The following is a 12,512-nucleotide window of genomic DNA, read 5'->3' on the forward strand; positions in this document are numbered from 1 at the left end:
AAGTGATATTGACATTTTAAACTCAATTTCAAACCATACAAATAGGATATTGGATTAGCTCAGAATAATATTTCAAGTCACAATTCCAATCCAGTGTGGCATGGTGGGCAAACACAGCTGAGAAAATGAGTGCTGAAATTTTCAGCCTTCCCTTTGGCAATGCGAACGCGATGTTAATATGAATAGTTACACACTCGCTTACCTAAATCAGCATTTTAATACCTGGTGTCAGGTACTAAATGTTGAATATGGTGTAAATCCTGCAAAACTTTCAATAAAAACTGTCACCGTCTTCATGGCACAGCAGCATATTGGGAAGAACATCACAAACAGGCAGCAGCACTGCAGCCTCTCCTCACCATTTTCTTTTTTAGATCAGCATGAATGAATAGAAAACCTCATAATTTTGGATGGTACAAGTTTATAACAGCTTAAATAACCAATATTAAGCAATTTAATTATTTTCTGTGAACATGATTAGTGCTGCTGTATAATTAATTTGGCAACTGAGAAATGGCAACCCAAATAATTAATCTGACTGTATAAAATGTGTTTGACTCCTAATTGTGCTTTGAATTCCTTCATATGGAAGACAGAACACTTGGTTATGTTATTTCAACAAGCAGCTCTTTCAATTAATGATGCAGAGAGTGAAAGAGAGTGAAAGACAGGGAGAGAAAGAGAGAGGCAGCCATGCTGTGATGACAGCCGCCGGGCCTGCTAGTTGACTTCTGCGATGCACATTCATTCAGCATCGCTGTGAACCTTTCTGCCAGGAGTGAGTCTTAATGCCCACATCATGACAGTATTCACTGAGCAGAATGGGCCGTCACTCACTCTCGCCTCTGACAGAGAGCCTGAGAACTCACTCTGCTATAAAAGGCTAATCTAAACCCCCGCTACCTGGCCCCCATTCCAGCGGCACTGTCACACACTATACCAGCCTCATGGTGAATGGGAGTCATGTTGGGCAGTTCACTTTACACAGTATAGAAAATCATTAGACACATTGACGAGGACAAACAGCTCCTGTTTTGTCATCATATTTCACTGATCCGTTTCACATTTTGGGATGAAAGATGAAAGGGGAGAAGGGGGGATGAAAAGGACAATGAGGGGAAAGCTCTGAATGACCGCATTGATCACATCCAGAAGCTATCGACAGGTCCCTTCCTCTGATGATGAAGTAGCCACCTAGCGAGTGCTGGGTCTCCGGCGCAGGGAGAGAGAAAGCAGAGAGGACATATTCAGCATGCAGGAGCCTGCTTCCTCTATCCCCTGACATGCAGGGCAGGCTGGAAAAATGTTCTGCTTATGACAGTGGATGGCTAAGGTAATGGCCGGTGACTGCTACCATTGCTCATAGTAATGATGGTTTCACCCAGGAATACTGTGTACCTTTGTAACCCCCTCCCCTCCTCTGTAGTTTCCCCCCATGACTCTCTCTTTCTTCCTCTCGCTCTTTCAATCTTTGGTTTTCTTTGTCTCTCTCTTAACCCCCCCCCCCGTCATTTATCTCCTGTCCTGTCCCCACCTCCTGTCTGCACCTCCTGCCTGCTCTCTCGCCCTCTCCATTTATCCTGTCCCCTGCCTTGCTCACTCATGATGTGCACAGCATTCTTACACTGTTTCATGCAACTTCTGGTATTAGCATGATGCAGTAACATATTGAGAGGATGACCTTTGCAATGCTGACAGTCACGAAAAGGGAGGAAATAAATCATTCCACAAAATTGTCTGGTATTCTCGTTGTTTCATGTTGGGATACAGTCTCCTCTCACATTGAGCTGGAGCAGACTGGTGTGGTCCACTGGTGGAGCTCTCCTTTCTCTCTCTGCAGTAAAAGTTGGTCCGGCTAATTAAACTGCTCTGAAAGGTCCTCACAAAAGATCTTCGATTCCTACTTTGAGACCAAGGCTGTGTTTTCAAAGCTGAGGCCATGAAATAATGTATGTTGTAGATGTGGAACTTATTGTTTAAATTACCAATTCTACTGCAAACCTGCAAGGCTATATCCACATGAGGTTCAGAGCACACGAGAGAGAGAACCATACAATACAATATCCCTGTATATAGCAGCCAATGATTCTTTCTTAGTAATTACTTCTTTTATAGATTCAAATTGCCAGACCTTATTGCCTCACACCGACACAGGCCTGTTCAGTGCAGAAACCACCCATTATCCATCAAGAATAGCTGCACTGACGCATTGAATTCAGCTGCCATTTTTCGTTAGAAAACACAATTAAGAGGTCACCATTAGCACCATCAGTGATGGCTCAAAGGCATTTTAACACCCTTTAACTGGGGTTTCAAGCCTAAACAGGGCAGTGCAGTAACCTAAAGGAAACAACAGTATAACGATCAAGAGGGAAATATGACCCCACATTATACCTGCAGGGCCTTGTTATGTGAACAGATCCACACCGGTAAAGAATGTGTTTTTCAAATTAAAAATGCTTCAGAAAGGTAGGTACCACCACCTGCTGTAATGTGTGAAAACGCTTTCTGCTGCTGTTTCAAGAAGACACATCAAGCATCAAGCAACACTTGACGATGGAATTGAGTCACGTTGTTGTGACACTCAGGCACTCTGTACTGTATCAGGCGTTTTCTCAGCGGCAATACCGTGTTTCATCACAAAAGTTGTCAACTTCCAAACACCTTTCAAAGATTCAGGCTTGTCACTGGACTTGTGCAAGTAGAGAAAACTCATCCTGTTCCTAAGTGCCTGGACCTTGTTTGCTATTACTGATGTAATTTACAGTTACAGCTCATGGACACAGGACACACTGCAGCTTGAGGGCCTTTCCACCAGGGCATTTTATGGCGAGTCTGGTCTGACTTGGCTAAAGATTGAATGATTAACTTTCTAGTCTCAAGGTAGACTCTTCAGTTTGCTTTCAAATAAGAATGAAATTTTCAGTTTTCAGTGAAGGAGCAGTGAACTTCCACGAGAAAGAGTGGTTAAGACGGGTGCATGTGGTTTAAAGCTTATACATGAACAATGTTTACTTAATCACTCTGAAATTCACAGCAATGTCAAATGGCTACAGACACCAGGCATTACACCTAATGACATCACACCACCTGGTTACATCACATATTCCCTTTTATCCTTATTGTTATCATTTTGAACCTTTTCTTTCATGCCCTTCTTATGATAATCAGGCCTAAACAACTACCACAGTGTTGGAGAGCATTTTTTAAATATTGTTTTCAGTAAAAAAGAAATGAATACTGGAAGTCAACAGTAAGGACAGTAAGGTTTGTTATTATTTTCAGTATTTTTTAGAGTTCTTACTATTGCATTAGTTTAATGAAGAAGCAGCACAGTAATGAATTTCAAGATGCAGACTTTACCAGGATCAGTTTGAATGTTTAAGATGACTGATTTTCCGCATATTACTTAAAGTACACTCCCTAGACTGATCCATACGGTGAATACTTCTGACTTATGGTCTTTTAGTTGACAAAGTCCTTTTGATCTAGAAAATACAGACCTTCAAGATTAAACATGCAATGCTGGGCACATTTAAATTGAGTCATTTCTGATTTGCAAACGTCTCGGGCTTGTTCTTTGCGTGATGTTCTGGAAGCAATCCTTCCTTTACTCACACATTAAAAATGTGTGGTCTGATTATTACAGTGTCTCAATTCTGAGCAGCTAACCATGAACCTGCATAAATATTTATTATGCATATTTGCCTTGTATTTAATTACCTATTTTTCTATTGAGCACAGTTTGGGTAGGAATATATGAAGAAATGATCATGCAGCTCTTTGATGCTTTGATGTTTTGTTCTTACTTGAGAATGAAAGTACAAAATCATCAGCATTAAGGAAAAAAACGCTCTTTAATAAGTGGCCTAATAATGGATGTGGTCCTAAAAAAAAGCTCAACTTTATGTCTTTACATTTCACAAGAAAACAGTCAAATCTAAATTTATTTGCTCTGACAAAAAAGGAACATAAATCTCTCTGTCTTTCTGAAGACATTTGATTTGTTTTTCCTGTTTGCTGTGTTTGTCCATTATAGGGCAACATGATTATTTTTGTTCAAAGATACACTTTTAATGAACTGTTTGCAACATTCACTTGGTTTTGTATTTGAAATGAAGAATGTTAATATACAAACTAACTGTGGTGACCTTGCCCGAGGTAGTGGAGTATCAGTGTGCTGTTTGTGTAGGGCTGGTCTTGGAGCAGGGCATTGTTTCAAACCCAGTCCATCACTGATCGACATCAGCTTTCTCTTCACAGACGCAATGGTTTAGCCCTCAAGCTTGCAGGCCAACTTCCTTCCCCTGGTCAACACGGGTCACAAGAAACAAGTTCTAGCTAGGGTGAGATTTTTATATGGCTTTCTACACTTTATACTGGCCTTAGGTTGCAGCAAAGTGGCCATACAGTATGTGCAAAGTGACTAAATATATTTGTCTTCCAGCCATCAAACAGTACTTTACATATATAGCTCATCACATCGATAGAAATTACATAGGCCTTTAACAATCTCTGCCCTCCTCCTTCCTATCCTCTCACACACACTGGTGGTTTTCATCTCTCCTCATTAACATGAGTAAGACAAATCTTTCAAAGCATTACGCATCAGCTAACCCAACAACTACGTCCAAACCTTCCTGTTTTGTCAACAAACGATCAGTGTTGGGAGATTTGTCCCGTTAAAAATGCAATTAGTAATGTAACTTTTTTAATTACTCCATCAAAGTAATGTAACTTCTTACATTTGATTATTTTTTGATGACTTTTCAGCACAATTAATTTAGTCTGATGGTGCCCTGTTGAGATTTCACAACCTAATGACCTCTCCAAGTTAATATTTAATGAAATTACAATGCTGAAGTAAGTTAGTGAGTGTTATTAGACCTCACACCTGTCTGGTAATGAAAGTTATATTCTACATTTAAGACGCTGAAGGAAAATATACAGATGTTTTTAATCACAATCAACATCTTGATTAGTAACCGTGATTTATTTGCATATGTTGTAACAGACCTTTCACAGATTACAGTTACATTTATTTTGTAATTTAATTACATAATCTCGTTATGTAACTAGTTACTCCCAACACTGCAAACAATTGTAAAAAGTGGTTTAGCACCATTTCAAGAGGGTCTGATGGGATTCTGCCCTTCGTGTTTGTTTCCAGAGAAGGATGTTGTACATAGATTGTTTCCAGTTAACAAAAGCCTGCTTGACTGCACAATGGATCGTGATTAGATTAAAGCTGCACTGTAAGAGCTTTTCGTTTGTGTTAAAGCGGGTTTTATCTCCGAGGGCGACGGGGCCAAAAGGGGACTCTGCTGGGAAGCATTCTTTGCAAAGATACACAAGCTCTGTGAAGGGCATGCTGCAGGCACCGGAGGTCTCTATCCTTGATATCCAGACAAATGGCATGATGCATTCAAACACAAACACTTTGACAGAGGCAGCTATTTGTTAGGGATAGGAGAAGAAGATTGAGAAAGGGGCACAGAGGGAGAACAGAAACAGACAGATCATTACAAAGGAGAAAGAGTTAGTAAAGGGGAGAATGATAGGAAAGGACACAAGGCCTGGGGAGCATCCATGTCATTACATTTCCCTTGAACTCATGTCAGGGACCCTCTGCTGCCATCAGTCTGATGAAGTGTAGCTGGTGCTATGAGCAGTCAGCCTGGCGAATCACTTCACGGATCACAACACAAAAGCCCAGAATGCTCAAAGCTCAAAGACTTTGCAATGCTTCCACCATTGGCCCACGTGTCAAAATAGCTGAGTACATTATGTCCTCCATGTTTACATGGCGTGACACCGGAGTCACAGAGACTTTGGCCAGCATGGAGGAATGTCAGTCTTGGGTTAAGGTCCCCCTTTAGCCCGATCCCCAGGGCACGGCATCTCCAGCAGCTCGGATTCAGTCAGATTTGTCTTAACATGAAACACTGTGTGCTTCTTACCCTTAAGGATGGACCAAGAGTAATGTCGGTCCAGGAGGCTGCTTTATGCTCTCTAAATGCACTGCAGTCTAAAAACCAGAAGGTTTCAATGTTACAAGAAGAGTGCTATTTTATGTCCTACGTTAGTGGACACATAAAGGGCACTGAGCTATACGATTATAACCTAATTACATGGTAATATGGAACACTTTAGGTAAAAACCAATAAGTCTACCATAACAGGTCTACCTAATGTAATCCCATTATAGCTCCATTACCTTCAAGAGGGCGAGGAAAGTAGGAAAGCATATATTTTTCATCAGGGGCTTCTGGGTATCACTATAACAGGGCATCAGGGAATAGGGCATCAACAATGGGTGTTGTGTATATCCCTCTTGTCTTTGCTTGGAAAGTACACTGGTACTTGAGTTCATAAGATTCATTTAAAATAGATGTTATGACGCTGAAGAATGCATTTAGTCACAGGCATTAATATCTATAGAGGTATGTAGCATTTCTACAACTACAGAATACTTACTGCAGCGATGAGCATGCATCTTGTCATACACATGTTATGTGGTACATAACCATGAGGCTCAGGTAGAGCCCTGTGATACATATTCAGTTATAACACGACTGAACATGATGTGAGCTGAATTCACACAAAGGGAATGCAGCAGGAAAAAAAGACCCAGATCATTCATGGTAAGCTGACTGGTAAAAACTTGAAAAAGCAAGTGCTAATTTTACATGAATACATTTGCAGATTTTTTTTTTTTTTTTTTAAAACAGCGTCACTTAAAAATGTGTTATTTTATCACAGGTTCTGAAGTTGCCATACAGTTAACTATGATGTGATATGAATTATATGAGACAGACATTCATAAAACCATCAGCCTCATACCTTCAGTGAGTCCCATGTGGATGGTCCAGTAGTTTTGCAGACACTGCAGCTCCTTCTTCATGCCCCTTTTGCAGCGGCAGTCATACAGAGGACTAACCAGCAGCACTTCCAAGGCAGCCTGGCACTCCCTGTTGTTGTCCAGCATGGCTTCTTTCTCCTTGCCCACAAGGCACTGGCGCATCACCCGGTACCGAGAGCTGCAGTAAGGGTTCTGGTTGCACATGTCACTCGCCTGGATGCAGTCCACCCATTCTGGCTGAGCTCCGGGCCCAGAGCCGGTGCCTGGAGATCCTGGAACACTGGTGGCCAAGGACACAGACAAAGCTGAGGGGCCGTCCCAGGAACTCGCTGCCTCATCTAGGTGGAGAAAGAGGTGGGGGTGACAAGAAAAAGGGGGCTCAGAAATTGTAAATTAATGTGCGAGGGGTATTGTGTGCGTCTATGAGTGTGCTTGAGAGTGTTTCCAAGAGCAAACATATATCATAAACCTGCTTTCATTTTTTTTTTTGCAGCCCATGAAACAGGTTTGAAATGACAGAGGTGTGATGGCCTGTGACATGCCCACGCATGCCAAAGCACCTTCAACAGTCAGTTATATTCTTCATGGTTCATATCAGTCTCATACATTTCTACCTGAGGTCTTGTTAATGTGTCACTTACTTAATATTCAGTGAGTGACCTGTGATTTCCTGTATTCACTCTAGTGCCTCCAAAACAAACAATACCGCACCTTTCACATTCTTATTAAATCTAATCATAAGACGGACTCGATCATTGGAGAATATCTTGCTAATTATCTCATATCAAACGAGCAACTAATCAAAAAGTGCGCTTAATTCACATCTAGGTAGGCAGGAATATATGAGCTTGCACTTGGTAAACAGTGATCCACAGAGCAGAGACACAGGTGTTGTGGTTTGACAGGAGTCAAGATAGAAACGCGCCTTCACACAAACCAAAGCACAGAGAGTTCTGGTGAAATGGCAAGAGAGACCCCTTGTGGTGATCTTGAGCATCGAGCTCGGAGGAGACGAAGTGATACTGCATCAGAATCAGATAGCAACGGGTGTGAGGAGAGTAACATGAAGTTCACTGTACATTGAACGTATCAGTCCAGATGGGTTTAACGGGTGTAGCCTACTGGCGTTTTTGGACGACACTGATAATGATAATCGTGTTGTTCTTGATGATGTAGATGATGATGATGATGATGATGATGATGATGATGATATTTTCATATTCAACCAAACATAAGTGTGTAACTGAAAAGACCAAACACATTTTCCTTTTACCGACTAAAGGCTGTATTGTGCTGTTATAATAATGAACTGTATTTCTGCTGTGGAAGCTGTGGTTGTTTAATGGATGCAGTATAAGTGATTCAATCACATAGACCAAGTTCGGTGTGTAGCAATGTGTGACAATTACACATAATCTAATTAAACCATCCGACTATAACACGAACGCCCATCAGCATTTTCCTGCATATCATAAAAACACGGAATAACCTTGTGCCCTCCAACAACTCCGGCTTGAGAAAAAACATGGCACACACAGGCTACCAGAAATTGCCCTCTGACAATAATTACTCATGTCAGAATTTACCTTTATGAGCCACAAAATTCACAATTTGCACACAATTGTAGGTGTTGTTTCCACATTTCACTTCTCACCTAAGAGCAGTAGAAAGACGTAAACGCACATCCACACAGTGACAGACTTCATATTGGACTCAGCGGCGAGAAAGATGAGTTGGGGTCCAATAAGACTAATATTTCCACCTTGTGAGAGGTTAATTCCACTCTTCTGATCCTTTACCCAGAGGCAGGCTAACTGTAAAAAGTCAATATCCTCATTCAACTTCAAAATAAAGACGCACCTCCGAAAAAATCCTCGACTCCCCAATAATAATCCACAATTATTTTTTTGAATAATAGACTAGGGAATCACGACACAGAGGGAAAAAAATCCTCTGATATTGAAAAAATAAAAAAAATCAAATGCCAATCAATCAATCAGTCAATCCATGAAAGCAGTTTCTCAGGGTCCGTCTGCGCTGCGTTCATAACTACTGAGACTTGGTCTGCCCGCATTATAAGGGCTCAGACTGCCCGCTCCAGTTGCCCTTTGGAGACAATTTGTCCCTAAAACATCCCTTAAGCTGGCAAACAGTGATCTGTCGGCTATGCCAGTGTCTCTAACGATGTAGAGGAACTCATCGGAAAGTGCTACAAAACGCTGACTGGATTTTTTTTCCCCCTCCTAACCACTGGCTCCCTCAAAAAGCTGTGCGCTCCTCTGGAGAGGGAGTGAACGCTTCTTTTGCACTGACTGCATGCGTGTCGAGGCATCACGGCACTTTATAAAGAGGAGTTTCTGTGCGCCAGCAGAGGGCGCTGCCGGCGGCTGCTCTCAGTGGAAAAAACGTGGGACTCGGTCATAACGAGGCCCCATAATGAATGTTACCCTATAGAAAAAATCAGCACGATGTTCCTGTAATTTTCCTACAGGGAGCTGAGGACAGATGCATTTGTGGTCCTCAGCAGTGAGATGAGAGTGACCTCCCTTGGCCTGTTTCTCTAAAAGCCTGTGGTATTGCTATAGGATTCTCTGTGAAAGCTTATACATTTTGTGTAACAATCTCTGTGATTCATGTATAATACCCCTCTCACATGGATACTATCTCTTTCATAAGGGAGCCGTTACAGTGCTGTTCAGCAAGTGCAGCTGTAGGTGTGGGGATGCCACAACTGCTACCGATCAAGATAAGTGTATTGGCCACTTGCACTCATGACAAGATTATCCGGTCAGCCAGCAAATAGTGACTCTTTTCTTCAAGTATTTAGCGCGGCCGCTGGGCCAAATCATTTTTGGCTGACATCACCACAAACCCATAGAAATTTGCAAGTGATTTTTAGGAGCAGGGTTAAAAGGTGGATTGAACAATGATGATGAAAATGTCACCATCCATTTCAACAATATCCCAACACTTCCCATGGCATCTGTTTCCATCTGTTTGAAGGAAAGATTTTTGGAAAAAAAAAAAGAGCACAACGTCTCGTATTATATTTGTGCTCACAGGAAATAACCCCACAAACCACAGAATCGAGCCATTTTTCAAAGTGGCTTCACATTAAACAAAATGACTTTGTTGTGCATCATTGCTTAACTAGTGCCAGGAATGTCATAAATCTTTACAAATCTTGAAAACAAAGTCTCCATTTAGAGGCTCTGACAGTGACAAACTGCAAGGCCACTGGCTCATAATGATGTTTGACTGTCAGCCCAGGCTTCCATCCAAGAGGGAAAAGAGCTTGCCGTTATAATGGCAAAATCAGCCTCATTCTGCCTATATTGGCCCGGGCTTGTGTTCGTCTTCCCCCAGAGTTTGAAGTCTCTGTCATTATTAGGACACTGTAAAGCATCATCCACCATCATGAATGTATCTGTCCTGCATTAGTACGGCAGTGACTGATACATCCTGGGGTTTAAATTGTTTTCAAATGCTAGTACATTTCAACACAGAATTGGAACCTTTTGCATTTCAAGCAACTGTTTTCAATACCAATTTCCTTCTCTTATTCTAGGAGATAACAAAGAAGGCGTCAGGTTATTCAAGTAATTTCTTACTGAGGAGCAGTTGCATAAACTTTACATAAAGTTTACAATTGCCTGAGAAGGAGGCTCAGGAAGAGGAAGTACCAAAAGGCACGAAATCAAGAGAGAAACACTAGCTGCAAACAGTGAATAAAACAGCTAAATTTACATTTTGAATTCTTTTATAGGCATCACATTATTTCCATCCATAATATGGATGAATCTTCTCCTCAGACTTTTTTTTTTTTTGTCTCGAGCCAGGCTGTCAGGTCCATAGAGGAAGTTTATTCCTGTTGACATTGCATGATTCACCCCCCTCCATGGGTCTTTAATTGCTCCATTCTGACTTCATAAAGCATCTGCAGTTTTTTTGCATGTACATTAGCAACACACACACACACACACACACACACACACAGACAGACACACACACACACACACACACACACACACACACAAACTCATGCATGGCTCATTCTCATACACTCGTAACAGTTACGTGCGAGAAAGCGTTTGCAGACACGTGCACATCAGCTGTATGTCAGATAACCGCACTCCCACAAGATGGCTCAAGACCATGAAGATAGGGAACGACAAGTCTGGTTAGAAGACAGTGTTCTCACTATTGCAGGGAAATCAGAAGTGTGTGTAATATGGTGAATATATATGATTATGATTATGATTATTATTATGAATTCATGGGATATGAAATAATGACACAGATAACAGTCAAAGTTAAGACTGTGCAATAACTTGTGCTTAGTGAGACAGCAGGGGGCTTTGAGAGTGAGCTCATGCTTACCCTCTTGGGTCAAATAAGAGCTTAGACAGTCTGAAACTGTCACCTTGAAAGCAGGACAGACTAACTTGCATACAAATGTTGTGTACGCTAGTTTATTTGTGTTACAGCGTGTACAGATGGCTGCATAAGTGAGTGTGTTTCCACAATGCCTGGAGTTAGCATGTTTGGCCATTTAAACTCAATCCATGTGAATCCAATACTTTTAGCCATAGTGTTAACTATCTAGACTAACACCTTGAATGAACCATTGATCCTTATTCTTAATGTCTTATCCATTAATACTTTAAATTAAAATGGGTGTTGGGGAACACTGATAAGGGTTTGCTTCACCTCACAGCTTTGCCAACAAAAAAATGTGCTTGAGATTTATCCGAGGGCAAAGGTCACTGTATCTTTCTCTGCTGGTCATGAACGTTGGAGAGAGTACTAATGAACCTGAGCATACAGTATGCGCGCACACACGCACAGGCATATATACAAGCACACACTGAGGTTAAGCATGACTGATTAGATTAGGAATTATGGGCTAATTAATGTGTATCTTGGGAAACCTGTGCAGCATGCTTATTAGGAGACACAACCCGAGTTGAGCGGAGAACATGACAAAAACATAAGTGTTGTTAATTCCCAGTATTAAATTAATTTAATCAGTACACTATAGCTCCATTCCTTCCTGTTTTATTCAGTTCAGAGTAATACAAGAAGCTAAAGATAAAACCTCTGCTTGTGTGTACTGTGCAGACATAAATTATTGAAGGTTGGGACTTGCTGTTGCAAAATATCTGTAAAACTTCCCCCACTCTGACTCTTGACTAAAAGTCAATTTTGAAACATTAAAAAGGGCAAAAAATATATGGGTCATAATATATTTGAAACGTCTCAGCTTTCACACAGCTATAGTGCCTGTATCAGGTGCAGAGCCCGGAGTCACTTCAAATCAGTCCATTCGGATCAATGTGAGAGGGAAAATAGCCAATGAAATAAGCATCAGTAAAGTCAATTGCAGAGCCGCTAGAGTGACAAGTGCAGCTGTGGGCTACTTCACATTCTGGGTAGGGCCTGTGTGTTATATTCTACATTGTTCTGGTTAGCTCACAGTCTAATACAATGAAACAAGAAGCTGCTCTTGTTCACACACAAGGTCCTACATGTCAGTGTTTATGTGTATGTCAACTTTGTTTTGGGTTGTTGTGAGCGTATAAAAAGCACCACATGTCTGATGTGACCTCTGCTAGACTCTCCGGTGGCTATCGACCAGTTAGATCCATTTG

General features: G+C 41.3%; 1 protein-coding gene across 1 annotated transcript in view; it reads right to left on the reverse strand.

Moving 5' to 3' along the window:
- Positions 1-9,123, reverse strand: part of LOC111229723 (GDNF family receptor alpha-2-like) — a 45,387-nt gene extending 36,264 nt beyond the window's left edge. The window contains exons 1-2 of the mRNA XM_022756184.1: positions 8,516-9,123; positions 6,843-7,199 (exon numbers count right to left, since the gene is read on the reverse strand). Of these exons, the coding sequence (XP_022611905.1) occupies positions 6,843-7,199; positions 8,516-8,567 (409 nt within the window). The 5' untranslated portion in view covers positions 8,568-9,123. The remainder of the gene's footprint in view (positions 1-6,842; positions 7,200-8,515) is intronic.
- Between the last annotated feature and the right edge of the window lie 3,389 nt (positions 9,124-12,512).

Source organism: Seriola dumerili, unplaced genomic scaffold (genome assembly GCF_002260705.1).
Source record: "Seriola dumerili isolate Sdu_G_001 unplaced genomic scaffold, Sdu_1.0 BDQW01000017.1, whole genome shotgun sequence".
Taxonomy (NCBI): domain Eukaryota; kingdom Metazoa; phylum Chordata; class Actinopteri; order Carangiformes; family Carangidae; genus Seriola; species Seriola dumerili.